At 35.2% G+C, this 15,315-nt stretch overlaps 1 protein-coding gene across 4 annotated transcripts; it reads left to right on the top strand.

Moving 5' to 3' along the window:
* The first annotated feature begins 266 nt into the window (after positions 1-266).
* Positions 267-14,120, top strand: LOC117324215 (D-beta-hydroxybutyrate dehydrogenase, mitochondrial-like). Of its 4 annotated transcripts, XM_033879959.1 has the most exons (7): positions 267-376; positions 625-698; positions 2,053-2,247; positions 9,701-9,853; positions 10,065-10,258; positions 10,536-10,778; positions 10,998-14,120. In XM_033879959.1, exons 1-7 carry the CDS (start codon positions 342-344, stop codon positions 11,085-11,087), a joined length of 984 nt encoding a protein of 327 aa, XP_033735850.1. In that variant the 5' UTR covers positions 267-341; the 3' UTR covers positions 11,088-14,120. The 4 variants fall into 4 exon arrangements, with proteins under 4 accessions (XP_033735850.1, XP_033735849.1, XP_033735852.1 ...); XM_033879958.1 differs by having other exon boundaries at positions 296-698; XM_033879961.1 differs by lacking the exons at positions 267-376; positions 625-698 and adding an exon at positions 1,120-1,207 and having other exon boundaries at positions 10,998-11,221.
* Positions 14,121-15,315: the final 1,195 nt, after the last annotated feature.

Here is a 15,315-nt window from a genome sequence, read left to right as displayed (position 1 = left end):
TCCATATATCACTGAAATATCGAAAAGATACAGTCAAAGTTATATAACTTAGATTAAGATTTAGACGCATTCATTTCCCGATATAGTTGGGTGATTCTTAAATGGTGGAAAGTTAAACTGACAGTGCTTTACATTGACATAAACTCCAATGAAATACCAGGCGTCAAATTTCAGCCAGGCCTTTCTTCATCTGCCTTCAGCTGTAGAATACACTTTATTTTACATACCGCTTGAAAACACAATAATGTATATCCCCTTACAGGACCCCTGTTTTTCTGGAACCTCTCTGGTTAACAACTTTATTGCAAAGATTACTCCAGAAGCTATCACATGAACAAAATATGGCAGCGCCCTTTTACAGGAGGTCATTTCTCGCGTAAGTACAAAAGAGTGCAACGGCTGAGATCAGGTCGTTCAATTGTCACTAGGTACGAACCCATAGAGGGGGAAATTCTGACTTCATGCAGTGTCCTTTTCAGTGGCCGGACAACCTAATAACAGACCCCCTTCCTACACTATGTTGTCGTACACGTGTGTTTTATGTTGTATTTTACTGAATTTGTATTTTGTGTATATCTACTGGAAATATTTACTGATTATCTCACTGGTCTACTTTGCATTAAGACTGACCAGAATCAATTTCCGGCAGAAGTTGGACATCGGCAGAAAGGGCGTGGTCATCACAGGTTGTGATACAGGTAAGGCAGTACACATACAACTTCGAATAGGGCAGTTGCAACAGGGATTAGCTTATTGTCGGAAATGTGTCAAATGCTTTAAGTTGATACATTTTACAATATATCTACCGATAGATACTTATATCTTACAGCCTTTTTTTTTTTTTTTTTTTATTACTTATATTCAAGTAATTGATGACGTAGGACTACGGTAGAATGGAGATGAAGTGCCCTAGGGGTGTTACAATAAAGGTGAATGTTGTGAATGACATAGCACGTTATCTGTCTGGAGGATTGTAAGCTTTGGATAGAGTACATGGTTTATCTGCTTGACTGAATAATGTTGATTGAGTTTAAGGCTTTCTTTGAAGAACGTTGTATAACTGGTTAGGTGAATGACATGACTGCATTTTAGGTTTTCATTAGATTGCATTATATACCGTGTGAGGTGAGCGATATGAATGCAGTTTAGACTGGTATTCCTGTTGGAGTAAACCATATAACTTGATTTTAGACTGTTTGTATACCTGGTAAGGTGAATGATATGAGTATTTTAAACTATTAATATTCCTGGTAAGGGGAAAGATATGACTGTTTTTTATGATTTTTATGAATCTAATTGGCAACTTCAATTCAACAACATCCTTTATTATTTGATTACTCAGGTGAGAGAGGATTGAAGTGAAATATAGTGGATATGGCTGTTCTATGAGGATTTTATATGAAAGGTTATGTCATATGAAGTTTTTGAACGAGTTGAATAGTTGTATATTACTCGCCTTATTGCTCGTGTAATATAAAATTATTGAACTCGTTTAATAAAGTGTATATTACATAGCCACCAGCGTAAGATTCTGTTCATCACATAATTTGTATTAACATATATGAGAATATAAGTTTTAAAAAGCTGTCAAATTTATTTCTGTACAAGCGACTATAACAGTGGAATTGATGCTCATTCAATGGCGATTTTTTTCTTATAAATAGTGAAATAGATTTAAGAAATAGTGATACACGAACCTACAAAGTAAAAATGCTGTTGAGATATGTGTTTACGGATTTGAAGACATTGTTTACTTAGATTGAAGTTCTAACAATGTTCTACGAAGAAAGCGTAATTGAGTCACGTGGATGAAATAGACTAGTTCGTACAGCACTGATTTAGGTACGTACATAACACGGTTACGGACACTTTTAATTTTCATAATCAAGGGAATTTTTTCTTATGTTATTTTCGTTAAAAAAATTGACGCCTGATCAACTATTCCAACAGCGATTTTTACAGTTATAGTCGATTATATATATTATTGTTAAGTTGAATTGTCATCAATGTCTAATTATATTTGTTCACTCATAATGGTTTATATCCCGTTAGGATTTGGTCACATTCTTGCCAAGCGACTAGATGACTGTGGGTATAAAGTATATGCCGGGGTCCTCAGCAAGGAGAGTCCGGGGGCTATGGTGTTACATGCACGTCAATCGGACCGGCTTCATGTGATAAAGTTAGATGTCACTAAAGATGACGACGTCCAAAAGGCTCTGGAGTATGTTAATGCGACTGGACAAGGTATGATATAATGTCCGCACGTCAAACACGCGCTAGAGTACAGGTACGTCACCGGGACCGGACAAGGTGCAATATTATGTCCGTACTTGTAAAGTACTTAAAGCTGACAGTACAAGTTAAAAAGCATCCAATTGAAATAAAAAAAAAAAATACCTGTACAGATTTCCAAAAATCGTTTCCGAGACAATCCCCAGTTATGGTAGTGTCGTATCTAAGGACGGGCAGACATTTTTCTTTTTTGTTATGCGTGGATACAACCAAGCCGCCGCTGCTATAAAAAGAACGTGCTTCGTCACACTCGCATTCACTCTAACCTCAGGTGTTCACGGTGACACACCTGTATCTTCTACACTATATCTGTACACCACGTGACCTACAGCTGTATTCGCGAACGACACCAAAAAGAAGCACTTACCTGTAACTTGAGCAGAAAGATGGTCAGTGTCTGTCAATTATCTTTCAAATCTTGTTGAAAATAAAGTCTCCAAATAAATGCTTGAAAATACGTAACGAATTAATCCCAAATACTCTATCCATCTTCTCACGTGTTTTTTCGTGGGTGCAGCCATTTTCATAACAAGTAAACAGTCCGAGGAGTTCCGATTTTTACTCGTATCCTACACTAGCACTCCTCGGATGTTTTCCTATTGTCTATACTACACTAGGGCTGTTGTGCGGTTTTATCACGTTTTAATTGTGTTATGGCACGTGCACAAATAATACATTTGTACGAAGACACGGAAAATATTTCGATGGAAACTATGGATATAATGATGTAACAGTTGTAAAGTTGTTCTTGCTGCATATCCCACTGGAAAGACTCAGGTAGGAATTTACTCATATTTACTCTGTTTATAATTTCATTAGGTACATGTTTTGTTGGGGCCCAAATAGTTTGTGTTGTCAATACTTTCTTTTCTTTCTTTTATTGTAAAATAAAATATATATGTATATATATCAAAGTTACCTCTTCAAATTCCATATTCAAGTTCCGTAATGTGAACAAAAACTCATTTGCGTTTGTATTGAGAACGTATACTATGTATAATGGAGAGATGTGTCGCTATGCGCGTGTATCGATAGACTGATACTTGTCTCTTGATTGATTGATTGATGGGGCTTAACGTCCTTGTTCCGGTTATAACCGAGCCTAGGACACTGATACTTGTCTCAATGAACGCACGCGCTTTTATAGCGGCTCGTATCTACGCATTACAAAAAACAAAAATGTCTGCCCGTCCTTAGATACGACACAACCATAATTGGGGGATGTCTCGGAAACGATTTTTGGAAATCTGTACATGTATTATTATTTTTTTTTAATCTCAATTGGACGCATTACAAAAAACAAAAATGTCTGCCCGTCCTTAGATACGACACAACCATAATTGGGGGATGTCTCGGAAACGATTTTTGGAAATCTGTACATGTATTATTTTTTTTTAATCTCAATTGGACGCATTACAAAAAACAAAAATGTCTGCCCGTCCTTAGATACGACACAACCATAATTGGGGGATGTCTCGGAAACGATTTTTGGAAATCTGTACATGTATTTTTTTTTTTAATCTCAATTGGATGCTTTTTAACTTGCACTGTCAGCTTTAAGAGCTAGCTATTTTTTGCCGATACAAAATTTTATGAAGTTAAACTTCATACTCCGCTACCTTAATTTGATTTCTGTTAAATCTGCTCTGCTACGTCAAAAATATAGATAAAATATGTAATAAACATATAAATTTACAAATCTTGTGCACGCCGTGTTACATCCGCAGATGTAAACATAGAAGCATGGGTTCGTTTATCAAATGCCGAAACCATCCACTACCAATTCATTGTGACCTTTCACGTTTTTTTTAATAGATAGACATTGAATCTGAAATCGCAGATGATGTTGTGATGATGCCCAATCCTTCCTTTGCTTTCGCGACAGCAACCAGTACGTCTGATTCGCCATTCATTAATACAAAGCAATCTGCACACGCGTGTATGACATATTTTCCGTGGCTCGTATACTTATAAAACGTGGGGTACCGCATTAGAGATTCCAAGTAAGCAGTGGGGCGTTTTCTGGTTTAAATTGTTCTTACAAAAAACTACAGTATTGATTTTCACATTATATCATCATTCGGGGATGTGTTCTATCATTTAATCTATTTACATGCGTCTGCTTCTGGTTAGTATTACTTAGCAATAGAACAACCCTATTGATATAGTTGGAAAAGCGGATGATTTTGTTGTCTATTGATACGAACAAGAAGCAAGCGCACGCGACATATTTTTTGTAGTTTGCCATAATTTATGCGTAACGAGGCTTTCAATACATACACATTTGTTCTATGTATAATTATAAACCCACAATGCAGTTTATGTTTTTTCTCTCTCATATGCACATATGCTTAGCGTTAATCCTAGTAGAGAGCACATACTCTTGCATATCACTTTTTTGTTTATTTATTTTCTATGGCAATGGTCTGTGTACTGTGAAAACTACAAGGTCGGCAATTCCGACACGAGCGAAATGGTACTCCCACCTCACTTCTATTGACTTAAAAACACGTATATTCAAACTGAAACGGCTCATGCTATATTCGATCGCCATCACAAAACATTCATCATTCACCTACCGTGTCGCTCAATACGAATTTTTACATGCAAAACACAATCATCTGTGGAAATAACGCCGAATTCCTCCTTCAGGACATCATTCCCCCAGCCTGTCCAGATTCCTTACTTATTTTTCTGAGCCGGTTGAACATTGACTGTAGTTTGGAAATAAGCGTTATGCAACCATTTAATTTTATTTGCTATGACAGATTTTTTTCTTTCTTTTTATTTGATAATTTGACCTCCATCCTTTTTAGTGTGATGCATTTTTGTGTGATATACAGAGATTGGAATTACATAAATAAGTAATATTACGGAAATTACTCTATCAAGTCTTAACTCTTTGACGTTGTTGACACTAAATGACACAATTATACATTTTGTATTTAGTTTATACTATGATAAGTAAGCAAGTAAAATGCTTTAGAATATAACTCATCCTTGATATTTTGATAATCACGGAAAGACCACAGGTACTTGTGGACATGATGATGATATTTCTAATTCAAATGTTTCATTATTGACGAGTAAATTAATGGATTACAGTCGCATGCTCATTTTGAAAAAAAATATCGTACCTCGGCCTTTTAAGTATTTATAAGGCCGAGGTACGATATTTTTTTTCAAATTAAGCATGCGGCTGTAATACATTAATTTACTCGTCTATAATGAAACATTTGAATTAGAAATATCATAATCATGTCCACAAGTACCTGTGGGAAAGACATAAGAATTCAGATCATTTTTATAAGAATCTAAAAATTTCTTGAGATGCCTTCCTTTAACATTGTGGGACTCATTGTTTCAACAACACAGCTGAAAAGGTCTCATTAAAAAAATTGTAGATTGATCACTAATTACATAACGTGCAAGTTGTTGGGCAATTTTCAATTCAACTTAATAAGCACTTATGTAATTACATACATAACTGGGTGGCTTAACATGAACAAAATGGAAATAACAATAAAAAGTATACAAAATACTAAATCAAACTTGATGCAAGCCTCAGCTCAAACGACTATTTAATAGATAAACATGTCTGAAGTATGATTTTCGTATGTGACGGCATGATATTTGAAATCCTTTATGGAAAAAAGATAAACAGTTCTGGGGTAAGCCATGTTGGTAAATGTTTTACTTCACTTATTTGAAGTAAGCTGATGCCAGTCTTATCCGTGATATACTTTTCTCTCTTTTTGTCATGATTTCAGCAAACTGACGAGATACAAATCATGTAAATGTAAACTATGTGACAAAAGCGTGCTTATCCATTTCCCATTTCTTTTAAGTTTTCAAGCATGAAAGGCCTAGGCTTACATGTATGTGATTGAAGAGTTGGCACTCTCTCGACTTCGGCGATGTTTTTACGATTTTTTGTGTTTTGGATGTAAACAAATCGCATCGAGTGACACGGTAGGTTAAAGATAAATGTTTCTTGATGACGTTCGTATGCAATATGAGCCGTGTCAGTTTGAATAAATGTGTTGTTTAGTCGATTGAAGTGAGGTGGGGTGCAGTTTCGCTTGTGGCGAGTTGCCGATCTTTTAGCTCCTGCCATATCTTAAAAAAAAAAAAATAATTGATAAGTTTTATACAAGCGCCTGTAGTGGGAGTACTAAACAATGGTAGTACATACAGTTGAGTGTAGACTAAAGGTTACACAAAGTACACTCCGAGTGCACTCCGTTTGGACTCCAGGTAAACTTGGGATCCTACCTGAGTCCACATGTATCACATGTACCTGTAACCAAGTACATATATACATATGGTTTATAGATAGATGTATATTCTTATACATTTAGACTCCTTAAACATGTAACAATAAGATAAGTGTTACTGTTTTTTCTTTGTATATATCATCTTATTATTTTGTTGGTTCATTTTTAGTTGGTTAACTAACAATATCTAATATAATAGATTTTTTTTCTATTAGTAAACCTTATATTAAATGAATAGATCTGGCACTTCGTTGAAAAATGTATGATAACATTCCTTTGATTTGAAGAGCCACGTAAATTAATAGAAATTGGTAATAAACAAAAACTATTTGGCAAGGTGTTTGTGGTCTATCAAAATGTAGAGTTTGATTGTGTACTGGAAATATCTTGTACTCGAAGTACTACTGTTTTTAATATTTCAAATACTTTTCTTCCAACAGTTTAAATTTATCTTAGAATACAATACAAAAGAATTTTTTTGGTTTTTCATCACCTTGATAGCATATTCCGGGTCCAATGTCTAATATTGATTTACAGATTAAACTTTAACATCAAACTAACATTTCCATTTGGTAAACCAACTTTGTTTTGTTACACCTGCCTCATTAAATCCTGGTCATAATGAAGTTCTTTTAACAGTTATATAAGATACAATCCCCCCCCCCCACCCCCCACCCCCCACCCCCCCACCCCCCACCCCACCCCACCCCACCCCTACCCCCAACTTCCAGTTCAATATTTACCTGTATATCAAGCATGATTACAGGGGTGTGGAGAAAAGACAGACTTACACTGACCCCAATAATGACCCCTTCCTCCAAGTTTACCTCGTAAGGTGTGAAGATTTGGACAGGTGTACACACGGTCATCTAACTAGATAAAGACCCCCTTAATTGTTAGATGGAAACTGGTCATCACACCTTACCTTTACCTAGCCAGAGTTTCCTCTGGCCCTGGCACCATGTCTGGTATGGTGTCAGGGCTAGAGGAAACTCAGGCTGACCTATACCAAGGTCATATAGAATATAGGTACAGACTTGTGACTGTCGATATGTGACTCTTTTGAAATGATATGATTGTCCATTCCTATTACAGTATTATCAAAACAGTTATAAGTCATTATTATAAAATATTTGGGGAAAAAAATCAAACTGGTACTATTACTTTATGTCTTTGATATTATAATGGAAGTATGTATAGAGTATTAGAGTATTAGAAGTCAATATGTAAATCAACATAGATTAATACAATTTTCATGTTTGAGTTAAGTAAATACTTATCAAACATTCCATAAACCAACTGCAGCTGGCCTTATGTCATTTTTTTCTAAAGTTTGAACATTTAAATTTATGATTTTATAATAGGCTTGAACAACCATTGTACATTCATGACCTGTATCTATTACATACAATGTATGAGTGACACATACTATGATAGATATTGACTGAATGGGAATAGAAAACGATGTACATGTAATTCCAACAGGTAAATGGTACATAGGTTGCTGTGTCCAACTGCCCTGAGGCAAATTGTACCTCAGGCTCTATAATCTTATTTCCTGGACGAGAACAATGTGTACTAATTACGGGTATAAGGCTATAGGTTGATTTGGGGAAATGGTGAATTTGCATTCATTATACCATTTGGAATAACACTGAAATTTTTTTTTTTTTTTTACTTTAATCTCTTTCTTTACAATAAATTTTTAAATCAATGTCTTTATATTTTTGAATATAACAAGATAAGAACTGCATCATTTCTTAATTTGATTTGCATTAATTTTTTCTGAACTTATATCATTCAACATTGTACCTCTACATACCAGACACCTGCAGAAACCGGCCAATACGTTTGGTCTCAATGACTTGCGGTTTAGACAGGTTACAATCTAATAAGAAACAGCTTATTTTTACTTTCTAATTTCAGTATAGAATGACTTCATTTCAATAGAGTTGGTCTCCTTAAACCTGTTAACCAATTTGTTAATGGTTTTACAGCTTATCTTTACATTTCCACCTAATTACACTGGTATTTCGTTTATACATGTAATTTTGGTCTGATTAAGGCCTCTCAGATGGAGAGCTACAATCCTTTTCTTCAAGTCAGGAAATAATCTTACTGTTCTGTTAATTGGCCTGAGGTCATAACACACCCTGCTTTGCACAGCTTCATCATTTGAAGCCATACATTGACAAAATTGACATAGGTATTTCTGTGAACCCAGCTGGCTCCTAAAACTCACCAGGCACAGGTCTCAGGTGTGTCAGGCCAGAGTCAGTCATGCATGACCAATAACAATAGCAAATAAACAGATACTGTCATTCATTATGGGTAGTCCGGAACTACATACTTATGTGTACATTATGTCAGAACATTAATTTAACCAGGTAATGCTCGTAAATATGTACAGTTGTAAATGTATATTTTTCTAATGATCTATATAATTACTTGCCTAACTGAGTACATATATGTAGAGAATGTCTTATAAAAAAACACATAATTCATTAAATACTGTTAATTTTCAATATTTTGAATAATCAATAACATAATATAGATACATTATCTAAACTTCCTTTACAGTCATGATATATGTACAGTAATAAATATTCTAATTGAAATAATTTTCAATTCCTGAATAGAATGAAATACAATTTACTTACACATTAATAAAATATGAAATAATAAGCAATTAACTTTCATAGAAACCTGATTATGGCATAAATTGTATAACTGTCTTTTATGGATCTTGATAAATATAAATTTAAAATGTAGGCATTATTACCATGTATTAACAAATGTGAATAGTAATATTAACAGAACAAAAGTAATTGGTAAAAATATATTTATATATGTAAATTATATTAAAAGCATCAAAGTATTAATACATGTATGATATAGTCTGATTATAGAACTGAGGTAGACATGGTATCTTATAGGACTCCAGGTAGACTCGGAGTCCACTTGGAGTGCACTCCAAGTTTACATGGAGTCCAAACGGAGTGCAATCCAAGTCCAAATGGAGTGCACTCGGAGTGCACTTGGGTGTAACCTTTAGTCTACACTCAACTGTAGGTAGTAAATATATACAGTTATATTACTAAATTATTTTATTCGGGTATTTTATTCAGGATTGTGGGCTATTGTCAACAACGCAGGAATGTATTTTCCCGGTGACGTCGAGTTAGCGACTGTGGATCAATACAAGAAATGTGCTGAGGTTAATCTATACGGAATGATCCGAGTCACCAAGGCATTCCTCCCTCTTATCAGGAAGTCTAGAGGTAAGTATTTTCTTATGATTAGAAAAAAAACCCAGACAAATATGCGTCAAGTCAGTGTCTTTATGTTAGAATAGAGACAGAGTAATACATTTACATAGAAACGATTTTACGGATAAACAGCTAGGTCCTGCAATTAATGAGCGTCTGCAAATGTAGGCTTATTTCACATTCCCCGTGATTAACAGTATGTAATCTAATTTTCTGTTTCCAGGCCGGATTGTTAACATGTCTAGCGTGAGGGGTCGGTTTTCCTGGCCCAGTGGATCCGTGTACAGTGTTACCAAATATGGTATAGAGACCCTGAGTGACTCCCTCAGACTTGAAATGAAGAAGTTTGGTGTCAACGTCTCAATTATTGAACCTGGACAATTTAGTGCAGCCACATCTGTATGTGGCCCAGAACAGGTGACCTCGTTTGTTTAGCATTATATAAACCTGTTTTAATTGATTTCATTACCAAAACCTATATTTATACCAAGCATTCTGATTCTCAATGCAAAGTTTATCAGATATGTATAAATATCTAAACAAAGTATTATATATATATAAATTTATATAACCAAAAAAAATGTAACGTAATCCACAGGTGACGTAAATGATGTCAAATATTTTATATCTTTTAAATAATTTCAAAAATTAATATACGTAGGAACGCAAAATGTAACATTCCCATATTAAACAGCTGAAACGATTAAAGAAGGAGATAGACTACATGTGGGAACAAGCATCTGATGACGTCAGACAGACCTACGGTCGTCCATACTTTGATGATATCTACCAAATGATGAAGAAGAAAGAGCCAAGTATGATCCAGACCATGTCAGCAGATTCGGTTATTAACGCTATAGAGGATTCCCTTATTAACGTAACACCAAAGGCCCGCTATATGATCGGGGGATCCTTCTCTGTCGTGGACAAGCTAGCGGTAAGGTTTTAACACCATTCATTGTCTCACTACAACTGACTTGCTAACTTAACATATTTAACATAACAAGTACGAGGCTTATGGTATTTTTTCACAACTACACATGAGGCTCCTCATAAGCACAATCGAGATGCCAAATCAACGTCATAGCAAAACTATATTGCAATGTCATATGATTGATTCTGTGTGATTCCTAATTCATTTGCATCACCCTTACAGGTTCTTGCTAAAGTCTATTACCTTCTTCCTGAATTTATTTCGGACTGGATCGTTGAGAAAATGACCGGATGTGGATCGTTGAGAAGATGACCGGATGTGGATCATTTAGAAGATGACCGGATGTTAATGGTTGAGAAGATGACCATGGACTGTAATGTAACGATACAACACTCGGCGGAAACATGGACTGGAATGTAACAATTGAAGTATTCTCTCTAATTTTACCACATGTTCTTCATCTGTCGTGCCGATCATGTCGTCTAAGAAGCATTAAACACGTGGTACACCTTGTAGGACTAAGATATCGGTATCCCAGGAGCCGATGCTATGTCCGGTATAGTCGGCCAGCCTCACGCACTATCCTTTGTAGATATGTGTTTTTCAGGTTGATCTTCGTAAAATATTGACCAGCAACCAGTGTCGCGAAGATTTCATCGATATTTGGTAGTTAGGTTTTGGTCGATATTAAGAACTTGATTGATTGTGACCTTTAAATTACAACAAATGCGTGTGCTGTTGTATAGCTTAGGCCGTTAAATAGTAGTCGAAATACCTGTTTTGACAAGTCAGTTCAGCTCCCTGTCAGCTTTTTCTTTTATTGCGAAAGGAACCAGTAGGTGCATTGCAGAATTTTGGGTGAGCGTCCTCTTTGACCTTTATCTGTGCTTGATATCTTTCAAGGTGCCTAGCTCGTCTTTGAAAACCTCTAAGTATTTCTCGAGCTGTTGAGGGTTTAGAACCACTCAAAACCATGATCATCTTAACACTGTCCCAGTCCAGTTTGGTACTGCGAAACCAACCCCTTCCAAGCAATGATAGACCACCATGTTTAACTATTAACAAGTCTAAACACTTGTGTGGATTGTTGAGTTGGACTTGAACTTCCAACACGCCCAGATGACTTAACGTTTCCTCCCGAATAAGTCTTGTGTACTGGAGCACCCCTTTTCCTACTTCAGCTAGCTAAAGGTCTCTGACGCCAACCGACCTTTAGCGACCGAACCTATTTTAATACAGCGCAACTCTAAATTTGATGACAACGATGTGTACTTACATTTTAGCTTTTAAATATCCCATTGTAACAGTCCAATCACTAATTCACACTTAATTGATGACACATTAACACTTCGCTACATTATTCGATCGCTTCAAGTAACCTACATGTATTTAGAACAAGGCGGCATTGTTTGTAAAAATACGATACGGAATGTGCGTATTAAGAGGAACTTTTCGTTCGTTATCTTGGTATTTACCGAACCGCTATTTTCGATCCAAAGTGTTATAAAAATGAAGCCTGGATGTTAAAAAAAATCGTGATTGTGTGTCTTTGAGTGCTATTTTTGTAGATTTAATTATGGATTCATGAAAAAGAGGTAATATTGTGACATCGTTAAACACTTAAATGTCATTTAGATGTTTTATATAATCAGAACATGACTATAAACATTTAACATTCTGCGCAGTGTAAATCCGCCGGTGTAAGGTTTCACGACGCCCGTCACAAGTTTCTATAATAGAAGATTCTAATATCTACCGGGTTATATTTTTTGTATATTGTAATCTTAGAAAGGACAAAGTAATAATAATAATGATAATTGTCTGGGTTTTTTTCACACACAGGAAAGTTGATAAGACGTTAGATTATATTAAACCAAGCCAAACCAATCACCGCTAGTTAATATTGCTACATCTGGTAACTATTTTATATAATAGCAGTTATAACTAATACAATATTGTTAGTACGTATTGCTTTACCTGGTAACTATGTTATGGAACCTTACTACTACGGCAATGACTGCTGGTTAGTATTGCTACTCCTGGTAATTATTCTATTTAACCTTAGCTACAACTTGGACAATTCCGCCAGTGTTTGTTGGTAAACAAGGGCAATAATCGGTAGTTGGTATTGATATACCTGGTAACTATATTATGTAGTCTTAGTTAGAATAAGGACAATAATCGGTAGTATTGTAATATCTGGTAACTATACAGTTATTGTATGGGTGTGAAGGAAATAGCACTTTAATGTCCTCCGAGACATGAACTATTTTCCGAGGCGAAGCCGAGGGAAATAGTTAATGTCAATGGGGGGCAATAAAAGTGCTATTTGCTGAAATACCCATACAATAACTGTTTTATTATACCTCATTTAAAGCATTCCATTTTTTCTCTCGAACCAGTGTTCATATCCTCCACTATTCCTAATGCTTTTTTTTCCGAAGATAGTCTTTTAGCATGCTAACTGCCGTTTTTATTACTTGTTTTGTGCTAGCGCTGTCTTTTTCAGAAAAAATCCTCTCCAGCACTTCTTCATCCAGATTATCAAAACTTGTAGATGAAGCCATTCTCCGAAATGTTCCTGTAGCATTCCCTCCTACGATTTCAGTAAACAAACTGTGTCTGCTTCTTCTTGGTCTCGAAAACGTTTATGCATTGTCCAATCAGAATACCAAAGCAAAAAAAAAAACGCGAAATATGAATGCGCCCCTCCGGGTAAATAGCACTTTGGACTATTAACCTGGTTAATAGCGCTTTTGGAGGATTTGGTTCAAATAATATTTCTATTGTCTACTTTTTACAAAGTGTAAAATAGGGAAAGGTATAATATTAAGTGTTACATAACCTTAGACCTGGCTATATTCTAGCTTGATTATCGTAAGCTATCGCAACAAATATACGTGTCCGGAGAACGTGGCCATGTGACCTTTCTCCATACTATTTACAGAATAGCTTGTTTTCGATAAAGACGTTTATTATGTATTTAGTTTGTCAATGCGTGTTAGGTATTACTGGCCGTTACAGACGTTATTCACACCAAGAGAATTGACAATATAGTCGCTTACCACTTTGTGAGTGTGTCATGATTGCCAATTCGTTGTTGTTGATATTCACATTCTTAGTAGTACTTTCGCCACTTTCTCAAACTGTAGAAGTTTTATGTTGCAGTTCATTTTGATATAAATGCTTGCTTTCGGTTATTATTTGTTTCAAATTTAATACCGGTTGGCTAGCATACAGATTTCGAGAAATACAAGTTGATAATGACTATGAGAAATCGTCATGATCTGTATTATGATGTATTTCCATGTGATATTGTTTTATATAAATAAATTTATTCTTTTAGAGCGTTTTATGATTTCGTTTCCACAACCCCTGTTTTCACTTTGATAACGAGATATAATTCGATTTCGACTCAAATTACCATGACGAATGTCGTTTTATGTAATCCCATTCTTAACGATATCTAAAGGGGCATTTCTTCGTTTGTATAAAGTTTAGGTAGTCAAAATTAAACTTAATGGAAGATATTATTTTTTGCAAGTAGTAAAAGTATCAATCTTTACATTAATACGGCAGGTTTACTCTAAAGGTAAACCAAAGTTTTTCGAGTATTAAGTCCTGGAAATTCCTAATTCAACCCAAAGCATCGCTTATTACAGCAAAGACAAACGGTATTTGTATACGATACGTCTTTTTCCTGTATATTTCGGTGAGTATTTCATTATTTGTAGGCACAATCATCCATCTAATCATCGTCGGACATAGATTTCATCAATTGAAATTTTGTATGATTCTGATGTCCAAACAAAGGAATATCCCTTTAAGCACTCACAACATTCGATTCCTATCTTGCGGAAAACAGTCTTTTGATAAAGAAGAAAGTATGAACGAAAACCGTAAATAATCCATAGAATGTGGAAAATGTTAGAATATTACTTAAATATTATATTACATGTATAGCATAACGACAGCTCACTATTCTCGGCATACAACAATGACGACAAAACGCTACATCAAGACATCGGAAACGAAGGGAAGGTAACACAAAAATTAAATACAAATACAAATTGAAATACAGTGTTTTTATACCACCAAAGCAACAAAATAGATCCAACATCTAATTACTCACCATTTATCAGATATCACAGATAAATACATGAGGCATTACATAGATATGATAACTAGCATGCCAGGAAAAATGTCCCTTAGTCATACACGCAATAACAATCTTCTTAAATTATCAGTATTGAAATAATGCGACTTGCATTATATACGGATACGGATATAAAATCTGAGCTAAAAACGCAATTCCAAAACACGAAAATTATCACATTTCTTTTTATTTGTAAACTTCGATGCGACTCTGTGCATTTTTTGAAGGTATGATTTCCTTATCACAGGGTATTATCTCTTACGATGTAGCAAATTTGCTGTATTTTGAGGCTCTGACAGGAGCTGTTCAGTAAATATTTCACGACGTGAAATTTCACTTTTTTTGGAATAGAATAATATATCACAGCATACCTTGTATCCTTTC

This window comes from Pecten maximus, chromosome 3, assembly GCF_902652985.1.
Source record: "Pecten maximus chromosome 3, xPecMax1.1, whole genome shotgun sequence".
In the NCBI taxonomy this organism is placed as follows: Eukaryota; Metazoa; Mollusca; class Bivalvia; order Pectinida; family Pectinidae; genus Pecten; species Pecten maximus.
Note: the sequence above shows the minus strand (reverse complement) of the source record. Positions and strands in the feature narration are given on the sequence as shown.

Coding starts and splice junctions, on each gene's coding strand:
- LOC117324215 (XM_033879958.1), top strand. CDS start 518: ATGTTGTCGTACACGTGTGTTTTATGTTGTATTTTACTGAATTTGTAT. Junction 699..2,052: donor CATCACAGGTTGTGATACAG/GTAAGGCAGTAC, acceptor ATATCCCGTTAG/GATTTGGTCACATTCTTGCC. Junction 10,779..10,997: donor CTGTCGTGGACAAGCTAGCG/GTAAGGTTTTAA, acceptor TCACCCTTACAG/GTTCTTGCTAAAGTCTATTA.